At 46.3% G+C, this 15,406-nt stretch overlaps 3 protein-coding genes; 1 reads left to right on the top strand and 2 right to left on the bottom strand.

Annotated features, from left to right (window-relative positions):
- Nucleotides 1-2,973: 2,973 nt before the first annotated feature.
- On the bottom strand, nt 2,974-6,353 carry GSTUM_00011840001 (uncharacterized protein). XM_002842174.2 has 4 exons: nt 5,561-6,353; nt 4,954-5,502; nt 4,818-4,875; nt 2,974-4,712 (listed from the first exon to the last, which is right to left on the bottom strand). The coding sequence occupies exons 1-4, from the start codon at nt 6,196-6,198 to the stop codon at nt 3,927-3,929; spliced, it is 2,031 nt and encodes a 676-aa protein (XP_002842220.1). The 5' UTR covers nt 6,199-6,353; the 3' UTR covers nt 2,974-3,926.
- A 1,165-nt stretch (nt 6,354-7,518) lies between these two features.
- On the bottom strand, nt 7,519-13,297 carry GSTUM_00011841001 (uncharacterized protein). XM_002842175.2 has 10 exons: nt 12,842-13,297; nt 11,542-12,771; nt 10,842-11,491; nt 10,719-10,780; nt 10,572-10,671; nt 10,428-10,506; nt 10,028-10,380; nt 9,907-9,970; nt 8,571-9,864; nt 7,519-8,282 (listed from the first exon to the last, which is right to left on the bottom strand). The coding sequence occupies exons 1-10, from the start codon at nt 13,130-13,132 to the stop codon at nt 7,963-7,965; spliced, it is 4,443 nt and encodes a 1,480-aa protein (XP_002842221.1). The 5' UTR covers nt 13,133-13,297; the 3' UTR covers nt 7,519-7,962.
- A 296-nt stretch (nt 13,298-13,593) lies between these two features.
- Nucleotides 13,594-15,258, top strand: GSTUM_00011842001 (uncharacterized protein; the record flags this gene model as incomplete). XM_002842176.2 has 5 exons in its annotated part: nt 13,594-14,190; nt 14,284-14,484; nt 14,551-14,633; nt 14,688-15,021; nt 15,091-15,258. 5 exons carry the CDS (start codon nt 13,594-13,596, stop codon nt 15,136-15,138), a joined length of 1,263 nt encoding a protein of 420 aa, XP_002842222.1. The 3' UTR covers nt 15,139-15,258.
- Between the last annotated feature and the right edge of the window lie 148 nt (nt 15,259-15,406).

Here is a 15,406-nt window from a genome sequence, read left to right on the forward strand (position 1 = left end):
ATGATGGTTGTAATGACGACCACCTTTGCAGATATAGCTGTAGATAAAACTGATCATTTTATCAATGGTGAAGACAATTGGAGCCAACTTAGTTTGACTTAAGAACTAGGCCATAAGTCTAAAGACTCTGCTAATCAGGATATTACTATTGAGAACAGCACATTTTCTAAGAAGAAATATCGTAATTACCGAAGAGGGTGTGATGGTTTTCAAGGTCCACAGGTGTTCGCACCATGGAAGAAAACTCAACGTCGCAAATTACAATTGAAGAAGTACATAGTTGTATGATAAATAGATGTAGTCCGCGAACACTCAGATGCGGAATATAAATATCGAAGTACCTCCCAAGCTTTAGACATCATCAAGCAACGGAGAAGAGACCTGAACAATATAATATTGTTTTTACAATTCTACCCTACTTTACCTATTCTACTTCGCTCCTAGTAGTCATAAATGAAATGAGCAAAGTCCGAGCCTTCCTAGACAATCTCTGTCTACAGAAACGAATCTTGATTAGCCTAGACAACTTTGAAGTCTATCAAGTTGTCTCCGCCTAATATTTACAATCTTTATCTTTATTGCAACATTATCATTACGCCAAGGAAAGTTCTTCACGAAGAAGAGTTAGAAAAAGCTTACCATAGGCATTCCCGATAGAAGACAGAGGTCTTGTACTATTGGTAATGTAGGCAGAGGCCTAGTGCTATTGTAAGACTAAGGAAAGAAACAGAAGGAGAAGAGAAGTATCGTTCCCCGTCGCTAAGAACTAACTATCCAAGGAGGGATCGTTACAATAAGACTATAAGTATTGAGACAGAGCATCGAGCTGGGGCAGAATAGAGAAATCAAATGCATGAATTTTTTTAACTAATTAATTGATAACTATTGATTGATAACACAATTAAAAATATCTAAATTAAAAAAAAAAAAAATCAAATAAACAAGTAGAATAATTAAGTAGAATAAATAATAGAATAATAAAACAAATAATCTCAGAGTAGAATAAACAAAAAATAATGGAATATTCAAATTTGATCAAGTTTAATAATATCTTTGTTGTCTTTCTTGCCAGAATCAGTCTTAACTCTTTTGGTCATCTCCTGTTGTTCAACTCCTCCACCCAATCTTCACTCAATGGATACTTGTAACTCCATCATCATCATCTTGGTTTGTTTCTGCTCAGCTGTATTTTTTTCTCTTTCAATTGCTAATTTCTCATACCTAAGAGCTAATTCCTGTCTTTATAACTCTCCTTGCTGCTGTAAGTGCTTCATAAGAAAGTCAAACTTTCTTATCTCTTCCTTGAATTTTGCAGAAGCTAAAATACTAACTGCATCAATGAGAGCAGTTGATCCACCTTTCTTTTTATTCTTAGATCCTTCTATATCACTTTTCATACTTGAGTCGACTTCTACATCTTCATCCTCAAGCATTTCAGGAAAGCGACATCGCTTTGTACCTCTAATTACTGTGGTAGGCATCGATTGATTTCTAGCTTGATTTGTTTCTTTTATAGCCATTTACCAATTAACAATTAGATAGATACAACTCACCTTTCTTTTTGTCTTCTTTGACTTGCTTCTCCACTTTCTCCTTCATCTCTTCTCACAACTGCCTTTCCCTCTGCCATTCTACTCTCCCATATTCTAACCTCTGATCCAATTCATACCTCTTCTCCTGTTTTCTACCTCTCTTCTTTCAAACCAATATCTCCTGGCCATTCCTCTTCCACTCTATCATTCTCTGCGCCCCCTTTTCTCTACACTATCCCTCCCTCTTCTCTCTTCCCTTTCCAATTTATTTCCACCTTTTCCGCGCTATTTACTTCTTCCACATTTGTACTCTTCCTGGTTTCCTCAATACTAGTTGGGGTCACCATTGCGCTTAGGAGAGTTTGAACTCCTGTTGCTTTCCACTTACCGGAGCCCGAATCATAGATGGCTGATGGACATACATCCAATTGGTCTCCTAAAATATTCTCCAAGCGAAAGAAGTAGAGGTACTGTAATAGGAGTTTTTCTATAAGTATTAGCATACTGTCTTTCCTTGTAACTTTTTTTTTCTTCTTTCTCTGTCATGTCTTTCACTTTTTCTTACCTCAATGTATATACAAATAATGTTTAATATACATACCTCTTAAACTCCTTCTTCCTTCATCCATATCTATTTTAGTAAGTCTTCATCCTGATTGATTATTGAGCTTTGCGGCTGCCCTTTATGATTTCAGAAGGTTATCATACTTGTAACCAAACTTGATAGTAGGTTTCATGGGAATTTGTAGAGAGATCTCAGTGATGAGCTCTTTTTTTGAAACTCCAGATTCTTTTTTCATCTTTCACAAATTGTCTGGATTCTCTAGCCACTGGATGAGCTGCTTATTCTCGTTTTCTGTCCAAATCGAATGTGGACCATGGCACCCTCCCCCTCTGCCACCTATTTATTGCTCTTTGGCAATTATTGTAAAGAAGGAAATCATTGTTTCTATTATGATGCAAGTGAGGAAAATTTTTTCTCTTACTCTACAACCAAAACCCTACTGAGCTCAACTTACCACATTTTCAGGAGCTTCAAATTTATTACTTAAAATTCTTGGATACAATTGGCCACAATTGATATATACACTAATGCGCACTAATATATACTAATGCACTACTGTGTGTTGATCATTTTACCTTCAACCATCATTTTAGCATTGAAAACCCCTACTGTACTCGTAGGTTGGTGTCGTGTTACTGTCGCGATTACTATTACGGTGGCACGGTGTCCTAGGCAAAAATATAGACCACTATTCTTCTTATTCATCTTCAACTTCTTTTTGCCTCAATTCGCCTCCTTCCATCGTTTCTTTTCTCTTACAAATCAAATCACCAACGTTGAAAATATAATATATATTTTTTCTTCTTTTCGTTTATCTTCCCCATTTCCATACAGTTCCATCACGCCCCCAGACATTCCATCCATCCAGAAAGGTAAGACAAAAAAAGAGAACTGAAAATTGAAAGCGAAGAAAACCCATAATACCGGTACACAGTACGAACCTCCCCCCACCAACTAATCAACCAGCCAGGCTACTAGAACCGTCTTGGAAATAACGAGAGAGAGAGGGAAGGATGGGAAGGAAAGAAGCGGAAAGCACAATAAACGGCGAATCGATAAGTAAAATAGAAAGGGAAGGGGGAAAAAAAGGTGGATCGATCCATGCTTCTATTGCACCATGCATATTCAGGGGCTTCCCCATTTGACAACTTAGAGTGGAAAGGAAAAAAGGCAAAAAAAGAATAAACAAAAGACCAAGGTACCGGTGGGAAGATAGTGAAGGGAAAGCTGCAAGAGATGAAAGAATTTGATGATAATAATAAGTGATCAGACTGTAAACAAATGGCGAAGACGCAGGACGAAAAAAAAGGTTATTCAAAACACTCCCAGAATGAAAGAGAAAGAAAGGTAATTTAGCAAACGGAGATGGTGAAAATGGAGAAGTTGAATAATGATAAGTATCATACGAATTTAATGCCCTTTTCCCTGTCAAAAAAAAAAAAAAAAAAAAGTTGACCAGGTGAAGTAAACAACGTGATGGAAATGCTTTTTTCTCGATCCTCTTAGAAACAAGTCCGTAATAGCTAATGGGCTGGCAACAATATCCGTAAACTCAGCGTCAAGATTGCACAGCACAAACATAGAACAGAGGATATGAGATTGATGATCGTGAAGAAAAGCCGTACGAGGTTGCCCAGTAAATGAAAGTACCATGAACTAGGCTCTGATATGAAAGGAAGAAAAAAGAAAAAAATGGCAGAAACCAGTATCGGGAATCCTGGCACTATGATGAGTGCGGAAACAATTATTAGGAAAAGACAAGTAAATAAATAAAAAACAGTGCTCCATGAGTTGAAATGAAAAACCAGGTATTCTTCTAGTTCAGACATTTACTGTGCGTAGTAGATGGGATGCTGATGCGGTGTTTGAGCTCCTGGGTAGAAGTACACTGGTCCTGGTCCTGGCGCACCATTCACAGACCCATCCGGAGCAGGGGTAATCGGCATGCCGGGGGTGCCAGGATAACCTGCAGGCCCTCCAGTTGGATAAGTATAGTATTGATTGGGATCCCAAGTAGAGTAGTAGACCATCCCATTGCTTTCCTGCGCAATTGTTGTAGGGCCGGTGGGTGGACCAGTTGTCACTGCTACGGGCTGAGCAGGCGGTTGAGCGGGTATTATAGCGTAATGGTTGGCAGCACCATTTGGCATAGGCGACGGCCCCGAAGGAACATATGGAGGAGGTGGGTGGAGGGCTCTAGGGTCGTGGTGGTGTGGCGGCAGCCCATGAATTTGATGTATCTGGGGAACAGGGTGGGGTTGCGGGGGATACGAATAGTATCCGGGCTGGGGAGGATACACGGGATGAAACGCTCGAGCATGGACAGCGGCCTCCGGAATATGAGAGAGTGGTGTTCCAGAGGTTTGGGATGGGTATGAAGCTTGTCGAGAATGGGCATACATGTTCTGAGGGACTCCAGGGGTGGGAATATTTTCCGGATACATATGCCCACCGTAAGATTGAGGAAAATGCATAACAGCCGGAGAGTCTATCTCGGCGACATTGACAGCTTTCTGGGGTCGTGGCTGATGCATTGGGATCTTTGGAGTAGCCCGATGCTCACGGTACGCGACGGGGTTAGGTGTATAGGATGGTGGCGGGTGTTGCGGAACAATCTTTGGAGTTTGGGCTTGGGGTGGCTGTTGTGGCATCAGAGCTTGGGGGTGAGCCTGTTGCTGCTGGGCAAGGTGTTGTTGAGGCACGACTGGCAGCCTGACGACAGGCTTGGCTGGTGGCTCTTCCTCTCCAACCGATGGTCGAGAGGACGATTCAACATGACTAGCGATGGGTGCTGCAGGTTGGTGAGGTTGAGCCGGTGCCGGCATGGGAGGTGTGAACTGGGGCTTGTGCTCGAACTGTAAAGACGATCTTCGGGACATCCCAACGGATGGAGAATATCCGTTCGAGCCGCCATAAACGCTCCTCCCCTGACTGTAGAATCCGCCTCTACCGCGGCCGCCACCTCTTATATATCCTGACCCACCAGGCCTCATCGCTCTTGGAATAAATATAAATGAGCGGGTGGGGCTCGGATAAATGTATCTAACTGGCGCATCTGGGAGTGCAATTCGGACGGGTTTGTCCCGTCGAAGCGGAGGTCGGTGGTAGGGTAGCCTTGTGTACACCTTTGATGGAACCTCGCTAAATGTGATGGGCGCTTTCATCCCTGGGAGATTGACCTGAATCTGAACATTTCCTTTATAAACGGTTCGTCCAAAAGATCGTGGGGGGTCTCCATTCCCTCGTAGGCGATTATTAGGCGCAAACGAGTGGTTACTCTGATGAACAGGCATTGAGCGGCGGTGATCTGTATGAGTTTCTTCATGCATATCGTGCTGCCACTGAAGTTCAACGGGGGCACTGTGGTTCATATATTCACTTTGAAGAGGTGTTAGTCCAACCAGCCTAATATGTCGGGGTATTAAAGCAAAGGGGTTAGCTCCACACAGTAGCAGTGACATACCTAGAGAATCGACCACCCCTTCCAGCCCTTCCGCCGCCCCTTGCAAAAGGTCTGAATCCCTCAGCGTGTCTGTGGTCGTGCAAATAAAAGGCACCTCTGTTAGGTACAAACGCAGGATCGGCATCTCGCCGCTTCTTATATTCCTCATGCTCTCGTCTCCTTTTCTCCTCCGCAGTTTCATGAGGTTTCTCCTCAACTTCCTGCGACTGTGGCTCCCCCTGCTCCATCTCTTCATGACCCACTTCCTCCTCTGCAGCCTCGCCCCGGGGATTATTGACCAGCGCTTTCTCCACCCCGTCATCCTCCCCCATCTCGGAGAAATCCACCTCTTCAGCATCCTCATCCTTTCCCCGCACGCCATTTATCATAACATCCGTATCCCCATTGCCAGCGTGCACAAACTTTGCCTTTCCGCCACCCTCTCCATTCGTCCCTGCCGTTTTGCCCTCATTCGCAACTTCCCCCTCATCTAAGTCGTCACCCTCTTCCTCGCTGAGAGTCCCATCGGTAGCCGCATCCTCCTCCCGCTCACTTTCGCTAAGGCCAGAGTCATCAGTGTAAGAGTCCTCAGCTCCTAGTTCCTCATCCTCTTCATCCTCAGGGCCGCGGCGGCGGGAAATAATCTTGCGTCTACTCATTGTCGTTGCTGTTTGATTTGTGGTTATAAATGACGGGAAATCGAGGGAGGCTTTTGTAAGTGATTTACTCTCCGGCGATGGGAGTAAGGGAGGGGGGGGGGGGCGATAACAGCACAATAAACGTTTGTTCTTTTATGACGTTGATTGGATCGAGGTGGAAAAGGGCAGGAGAGACTCGAGATTAGGTGAAAACTTTGAGTCTGCTGTGCAAATAAAAAACGACGATGGTAGCGAGAGTTTTTCCGAGAGGGCGATTAAGAAAATTTTAGAAATAAACTATAAATTCAAAGGGATAACGTCGTGGGCTCGTCAAGTCGTAAATTCAATGGACAAAAAATGGAAATGAGATTAGGGGTAGAATGGGAAAAGAAAAAAAAAAAGCGATAGAGATTTCTGGCGATGGCCGTCAGAATTCCGAGATAGCTCCCGGGTCTGTGAAGGGAACTTTTGCGGAAGATTTCGACGGCCGAGGAAGAGCTCGACTGGGGGGAAGAAGATACGCGTTAGATGGAGTAAATAGGAAGGGAGGGTGAGAGGGGCGGGGGGTAGTAGATAGAGGGAGGGAGACAAGAGGGGAGGAGAGAAGAGGGGAGGAGAAAGGGCAGGTGAAGTTAGTTATGATTATGATTGAAGAAATAAAAAGGGAAAAAAATAAAAAAAAAATAGTTGTGGATGTAACTCAGGAAGAGCCTGATGTGTGGAAGCAGCCTACCACCAACTCCTTTTTTTCTTCTTTCCCCTTCCTTCAGTCCCATGTCGAGACTCCAGCGCCAAGCTTTATCGGCAGATCATTCTTTTTTGATTTCTTCACCCGCGAAATTGTATCGACGTGGGAACAGCACCCTTCCAGTACTCGAGATACCGGTACCATAGTGTTACTTACTCACCTATATTGTAGCTAAGATTGCTGCCCGATCAGGCCTTGGGTGTAGGTGGCATTTAGGGTTGGCGGGAATGAAATCTACCACAATTCAAGCACTTTAAAGTGAATTATTACCATAAACGAGTCATGACGGAAATACGAGAATGATTACTGTGATCCAAGCATTCATTCATTCACCGATTGGGACCGGTACGCGAGCGCAATATCCTGCCATAGAATTTGCCAACCTCGAGTAAGGAATATAGAGCATAGTACTGTAAGTTGATCGAGGATAAACAACCCCCTATCGAGAGCGAGTTGCTTATCAATTTGGGCTTCAACAAATGAACTCAATCGAGACTTGCAGACTAGTCTGACTGACTGACAGACAAAAGCTGGTTAATTATCGTTTGTCCTGTCACCTACTTGAGTCAATGACCGCGATAGCGACAAACAGATATCATGTGAGTGAACGAACACCAATGATACAACTTGTATTAGGCAAATCTCAAATCTCTTAACTTATTTTTCTCTCCTGCTAATTGTTGCTCAAAGTAGCTATCTACTAGAAAAACACGACGAGTGCCTCCCCCTTTGCACATTTGCACATTTCACTGTAACTCAACGCCGGTAACCTCACATCCTCTATGCTAGCCACCGGAAGAATGCCATAGAACGGTAGGAGTAAAGGGGAAAAGAGAAAAAAAAAAGATAAGCGAGTGTGAGGGAAAGGCTACGGTATTAAATCTGGGTAAGCCAGCTAAGAGATAGTGTTGCGAAGGAATAGAAAGGAAATAGATCAAAAGGGAAAGTCAGAAGAAAAAAAAGGGGGCGGAGTTGAGGGATGCGGTCGAGGGGTTGTGAACGGGACCAGGTCGGCGGAGTGCGGAAAGTAAAACATTTTAATACCCATTTGCTGATGGTGCGTTATTCATGGAGGCTTGTCTCCTTCTGGCTACTTCCTTCTTCTTCAATTTTATTTCTCCTTTGCGCTCCCTTAGGAGCTGCTTCGCGTCTGCAGTTAGTGCCGGAATTTCTGGGCTCAGATTAACCGCCATGAGCATCTCATTGACCTGGGTCTCGCTGCTAAGATGCGGGCAGGTGTTTATACCAGGGAGGTGCGCAGTCGAGCAGAGTTGGCAATGCTGCACAGGGATATCTCTCAGTGGGCACTGGCCTGGTGAGTGGGGGTTGCCACAAGCCAGGCATTTACCGTTGAGATCTGGGTGAGACATGGCCGCCGGGCCGGGTGCGGTGTGGAAAACGTGAAGCGGAGGAAGAACCATGGGTGCAATCGGGGCAACGGGAGCAGCCGGTATCATTGGTGCCATCGAGCTACGGGGCATGGCGGGCGTGGGAGGAACACCAAAAACGTGTTGTGTCGACTGCAACGGATGAAAGTTGCCGATTGGAGTTCTATTAAATGATGCAGAAGGAGGGTAAGGAGGGTAAGGGGGCTGGGCAATAGGAATATGCCGGCTTGAAGGCGGAACATAAGATGGAGGGGGACGTGGTATCGCCAAGTGATTAGAGCCTGGGAGAGCAAATTCCATTGGAGTTTGGGGGATAATTGGTGTGGTCTGGGGGCCCAAGTTCTGAGTATGGTTAGCATTTATCAGCTTATCGGAAAGCTCGCTCCCTGCGCGTTCCCCCTCCGAGTCCGATTCAGGGCCTGATGAATCGTGGAAATCCGTGTCACTCGTCGCCCCAGGACCTCGTTTGGAAGAAAAATCGAGTCCCATCCTGTAATCAACTTTCTTGTTTCTCCTTCCCCTCCCAAGTTCTTCGGCTTTGGAAGCTGCTTCAAGCCGGGCCTCCTCTTCCCGCTCCTTCAAAACTTTGTCCCAGAATCCGAGAGGGGCCTCCTCCTCTTGCTCTTGACCGAAGCCTTCCTCTAGTACCGATGTGTCATTAGCCCAGACTCGGGCAAAACTGAAGGCAGTTTCTCCAGTGTTTGCACCATCTTTCTCAGCGACTGTTGGCTCCTCTGTAGCAACTCTTTCGAGAAGCTTATCCACACTATCATCATCGTACCGGATTCTTCTCGCCTCAGATGCTTCTCCCTCATCTTCGAACAGCGCCCTAGCTCCAAATTTCAAGATACTCTCGACATCAACTTCCTCTTCTTCTGTAGCATCCATCTTTTCTATGATCAAATGGTCGAGGCTTAGCTTCTTTTTACCAATTTGAATGATCTTTTCCTCTGCTGTATCTCTAGTTACGAGATGAAAGACCTGCACTCTCTTCGTTTGCCCGATCCTGTGGGCCCTGGATAGGGCTTGGATGTCTTGATGGGGATTGAAATCTGGATCTAGGATGATGACGGTGTCTGCCGTTGCGAGGTTGATCCCGACTCCTCCAGCTCTCGTTGAAAGCATGAATGCGAAATATTTGGAATCCGGGGCATTGAATGAATCTATCCTCTTCTGTCTCTCAAGAGTTGACACCCCGCCATCGAGACGTTGATATTTCAGATCTAGTGCAAAAAGGAAGTCCTCTAGAATATCCAACATCCCTAAAAACTGGGTAAACATGAGCACTCTGTGCCCCTTTTCTTTGAGCTTTGGTAGCAATAAGCTCAGTAGCTCCAACTTGGACCCAGCGTCAACCAAGTTTTTGTGTGCGGTTTCCGGGTCAACATCTTGCTCTTCAATATCCTCGTTATAGAGGAAAGGATGACAAAGACACTTTCTTAACTGCATAAGCAGGTTGTTAAGCTTTGTCCTCTCAGTAAGCTTCAATTTCCCCTTTCCATGTTTGGCGAGAATCGATTTAATGAGGGCAGTATCCTTGGTTAGAATGGACTTGTAGAGTTTCCTTTGAACATTAGTCATACTGACAGGGACGATGATCTCGGTCATTGGTGGTAAGTCCAGCACCATGCCTTTAGTCCTTCTCAAAAAGTATGGTCTATCCAAAGTCAATAGGCATTCTAAAAATTATGGGCTCATGTAGAGTACAACCTACCGAATCATAGCATGAAGGGTGGGCACATTCTCTTTGGTAAGTTCTCCGAATTCCTCCTCCATCTCGGCTGCCTGTACCTTCGGGTCTAGGAATTGCAGCAAATTGAAAAGTTCCCTCGGATTGTTCTGCAATGGTGTGCCAGTCATCAAGAGCTTGAAACCAGTATGATATTTGGCCATCTCGGTGTAAAACTGGCTCCGGTCATTCTTTAATCTCTGCCCTTCATCAACAATTAGCGCTTGCCAACGGATTGGCCTAAGGGTCTTTGCGTCTGAAACAGGCGAGTTGTAAGATGTAACAACAACATGACACTTGAGATCCGTGGTGCCAGGATGAAACATTTCATATTTTTTCTGCCTTCAGTTAGCACGGCTCACAACAGCCTAAATAGGGGGAATACTGAAAGCTTCCGGGCTATGTCGACGCTGGGGTATGCTACAACCCGCATATTGGGGAGCCAACGCTGGATTTCTCGTTTCCTTTCGGCTGTGTTAGCGTTTCGTCAAAGAAGGAGTTATGCTAATGCATAGTGTACTATACTAACCAGTTCGGTACAGTTGAGTTAGGAACGACGATCAAGAAGGGCCACACGTTATGGTCCTCAAGCAACACCGATAGAAATGATATGACTTGAATGGTTTTCCCTATGGCAAATTAGTGGCATTCAAACAAGAATCAAGGCCGAACCTACCAAGACCCATCTCATCTGCGAGAACCGCATTCTGGCCTTTCCACCACTTATAGTATAGCCAACTGTAAAAGCATTAACACATGGTACATCGAGGCCTAAAATTGGTAAATTGTGATAGCTTACTTTAGTCCCTCCATTTGGTAATCCATCAAAGTCCCGCCTTTTATGTATTCGGGCTGCATCTTTTTTACAAGCTTCTGATCAAAATTGAGAGAGCGAGCCTTCTTTATCCGATCGAGAATCCCTCTTGTGCTGCGAACGTAAAACCCATGGATATAATCTCCGTAGGCCTGTTTCCATTCCTCCCATCTCTCCTCTTCACTCTCATTGGGAGGTTGCTCCCAGACCGCCTCTTCGTATCCCAAGCCTCTGAATTTGACATAAGCTTTAGTTACGTCGGTTATCCGCGACAGGTCGAGTTCTGCGTCATTACCCACTGGGACATAAGAGTCATATTCAACATCCAAGCAGATTTCTATCCGAAGCCACTCCTCAGGAACAGCCTCTTCAGTCGTCATACAAAGTTTTGGACCTCTCTTCATGAACCCTGTATGAAGCAAGGGGAAGGCCCCAGAAACCCATGCCCCAGGTAACCAAATGCAATGAAAGTAAGACTGTTTAGCAAACTTGACTAGGTACTCGCGCTCGTCTTCAGCGAAGTCCGTATAGTCGATTAGCTCTGGTTTCATCTGCCTGGCCTGCTTGTCAGAGGGACGCCATGCGAGGATAATATTGGCCTTCTCTCTATATTCCTGACATAGGTCGCATCTCCACTCTCGTGAATATTCCTCCAGCCGATTTTTGGCAGTAGGCTTGCCAACACTCTCAGAGGTAGCAGGTAGATGGTTAAAATGCCACGCTCTCCGGCACCCTCGTGGTGATTGGCGGTGATATTCTCAGGATTATAGAGGCGCTCTGGATCGACCCTCACCGTCGAAGTTTCAGCACTAGCATTTGCTGATGCCTCTTTTTTCTGCCAGACCTGTTCCCTAGATCCGAAAAGGGGTGGGCAAGATTTCCCTGTGATATGACATGCTGTACACTTATCCAGGCACGGCGCAGTAGATCTCTTAAGTCGAGCCCTTCCTATGCAGCGTTTACACTGCAAAACATGGTTTTCACCGGCCACCCTGGTAATAAGATGCTCGCGATTCGCGCGATGTCCCAGACAAAGTTGGTGATAAGTGTAAGAGCAGCCCTGGCAATATACCAGGATGCCTCTTGATTTAGAGGTGCCGTGGTTGAGGCAGGTGTCGCATGTACGGTCGTGAAATCTGGCAAAATCTCCGTGTTTGTCTAGATACGGGAAAACCTCTTTAGCGCGTACAACTTGGGGCTTTTTAGGCTTAGCAACGGTGTCGATATCCATGAAGTCGTCGTCGGCATTTGGGTCTGGTTCTCGGTACATATTCTTGCGTCCTGTTGTCCGCCCGGAACGTCTCTCAGGAGGATTGCCGTTGTCATAGTCGGAACTCCCGTATCCCGCCTCCGTTACGTTTCTGCGGTTCAATGATACAAGGCCTCGGCGACGCCTACCGGGCGGGGGCTTTAGATCAGAAACAATGAGCTCGTCATCGTCATCATAGCCGTAAGGAAGCATCCGGACTTTTGAAATTCCGGTTGACCTAGTACGCCGACCACCGCCTTTGGCCGGGTTTCGAGACCCGATAGCCTTATTAGCATCCTCATCTTCCGAGGACTCTATTCCTTCAGCTTCCCGCATGGATTTTCGTTGCTTCACAAGGAGTGACAAATTCCGCTTCCTAAGTTGGCGACCCTCGGCAACGGGTGCTGGTGAATTGTTATCACCTTGGGAGACTTGATCAAGGGAATTCAGTTCAACACGTTGTCCAGAGCGCGAGGAGCTACCAACATTCCTGGGGGTAGTAGTTTTTCCCGAGCCCTGACGACCCTGAAGACTTGATGCGGAAGTATCCCGCCCAGAACCCGTCTCCTCAGAACTCGTTGCACCCAGCAAGGTACCGTCCTGGTTAACAAAATCCGCATAAGCTTCTCCCCAATTATCGTAGCGGGCCAGCTGAGTGTAGGGCATCTGTGAATTTGATCTGCGATTAGAATTTCTCACCAGAGGGTGAATAACTTTTCCAGGAATATAAACTTACCATAACACCGCTGCCATCAGCAAATATTGCCTTGCAGTGGATCACACCCTTAATTTCCACTTCTTTTTTGATCTTCTTAATGAGCATTTCTTCAGGGAAACTCTGATAGTCATCACGGCTGAACCCGAGAGATTCGAGCGTAGGAGGATCAATGGCGAACTTCCGTTTAACCCGACCACCGGAGGCTGGGTTGAGTGCAGCCAAAAGCTGAGTAGACGCTTCATCTGGGGTCTCGACCCCATTTTCAGAGTGATAAGACACCTCAATGTCACTTTCTGCTGTTAGCGGCATGGCTGAATTGTTTGTACCCAATCTCGGGTGAGGACGCGTTGGCAGGGAATGGTTAAGGGGAAAGCAAATGGATGAGAAAGTGAGAAGAAAGGGTGTTGAGGACAAAGAGAAAGAAAAAGTTGAGGGAAGGTTTGATACTGTGGGGAAAGGGGCGGGGGAAGAAAGGGGTAGAGGTGAAGTCAATAGAGAGGTCTGAGGGAGTGAAGGGTATGTTGGGAAGACGCGACCTGACGAGAAAGCTACAAAGGCGTTTAGTTGACGAGGATCACAAAGCAACACGAGATGGAGGCTCTGGGTGATAAGCGCGACCTGCATTAATGAACCCCCGTCCGAACTCATAAGGATGTCACAGGCCCAGAATTTTCTGCTTGGTCAGCAGCAAGGCAAATCGAGGCTTCAAGAATTCTCCTCCAACCATTCTGACCCAATCGGGAGTCTGGCACAACACAGTGGAGACAGCAATGAACACCCCCCAATCAGCTCGATTATTGCACAAAATCCCTATCAAGATACTCTACAAACCTCTACACCGATCGGTCTCCACAGATTCTGCCATCAACCGTGGTCTCCGTCGTTCAGCTGCTGCAGATCGTTACTATGGCTGTCAAAAGGACACTCGCGAGTACGACTATAGCCCTGAGCCTGCAATCTACCAAAATTCCCCCCCACCCCTTGATCCCACAATCCGACGGGTTGTCGCTAGAAGAGAGGGAGAACCTAAGGGCGATTACTTTGAGCTAGAACCAAGACGAGAACTATCACCCCGTCTTGACCACGAACCCCCTCAATTCGGTTACACTCCCGCCCCCCGTCGATATATACCAAAAGTAAACTACGATGCGGAATGGATATACGGCACCTCTGTCGTAGAGGCTGCTCTAAGGTGCAAACGAAGGGAACTATACAAACTTTACGTCTACGCAGGCGATAACAGAACACCCGCCGCTCGGGAGCGGGACCGGGACATGAAGGATCTGGCACGGACCGCAGGTGTAGAAATTGTCGACGAGGAGGACATGGGGAAGATGGATAGTATGAGTAACTCGAGGCCGCATAATGTAGGTACGCTCTGTTTTGGGTCACCACTCGTTGTATAATGTTTGTATGTGTTTACTCAAGCTGATAGTAAAACCTAATTGACTATTATGTAGGGCTATGTTCTTGAATGTCTACCTATAAAAAGAACCCCTATTATAGCACTTAAAGGCGTCCAAGAAGATAGAAACTTCTTTACATTGGAGATGGCCAGACATTATTTCGACGGCCGGCCAGTGACCGAACACTATTATGATAAGATTCGCTGCAGGGATCCAAAAAGAAGATACCCATTCGTTCTCATGTTGGACGAAATAGTGAGACCCCCCCCCCGCGCAGTTCCGGATCGGAAAATTCACTAACCCATCCACCCACCTCCCTAGTTGGATCCCGGCAACATGGGGGCCATCCTCCGCTCAGCCTACTTCCTGGGTGTAGATGCTGTGACCATTACGGCAAGAAATTGGTAATACACACTCGACCCCCACTCACATTACATCTAACACCGGACAATAACTAGCGCCCGACTCTCACCCGTCTGTCTAAAAGCCTCCGCTGGAGCCGCGGAACTCCTCCCAATATTCGAGCACGCAAAAAGTGAACGCATGATAACCCAGTCCACGGAAAATGGCTGGACCGTCTACGCCGCCATCCCACCGCCAACGAAGAACCAAGCCCGCAGAGATCGATACGTCTATGCTCCCGAAGTGGCTGAGGTAGTTAAGGAGGGCCCCGTAGTGCTGCTCGTGGGCAACGAGGGGGAGGGTCTCCGACCACCGTTGAAGAAGTTGGCCAAGTTTTGTGTTAGTCTGGTTAAGGGGCCCGGTACTGACAGCTTGGTGGATTCATTGAATGTGGGCTTTTCTCTTTCTTCGGCTGTGGTGTGATCGTCTTGAGTTCGGGTAATTGTTAACACAAGATAGGTTAGCGTTGCGACGGCGTTACTCTGCTCGAAGTTCCTGGGGGCCTGATGGATGAGATTCATGAAGTGCGTGTACATTATTGTTGAGTACTCCCCGTGATTCAAAATAGATATTTTCCCGCCATGTATGTAGATTTACAAGTGAAGCTTCCTGAATTCCGCTAGTATCCAGTCTATTCCAATCTGCTTAGGCAGCTACTATATACCTAAGCAAACCATGCTCTCCCGCCAAGTTGATTTCGGTGGGGTCGAACAACTTGAAATAGAGCGAGTGATGAGGTATGAACATTTCTTCTAACTTATAATGCCGGTTAGAT

This window comes from Tuber melanosporum, assembly GCF_000151645.1.
Source record: "Tuber melanosporum whole genome shotgun sequence assembly, scaffold_91, strain Mel28".
In the NCBI taxonomy this organism is placed as follows: Eukaryota; Fungi; Ascomycota; class Pezizomycetes; order Pezizales; family Tuberaceae; genus Tuber; species Tuber melanosporum.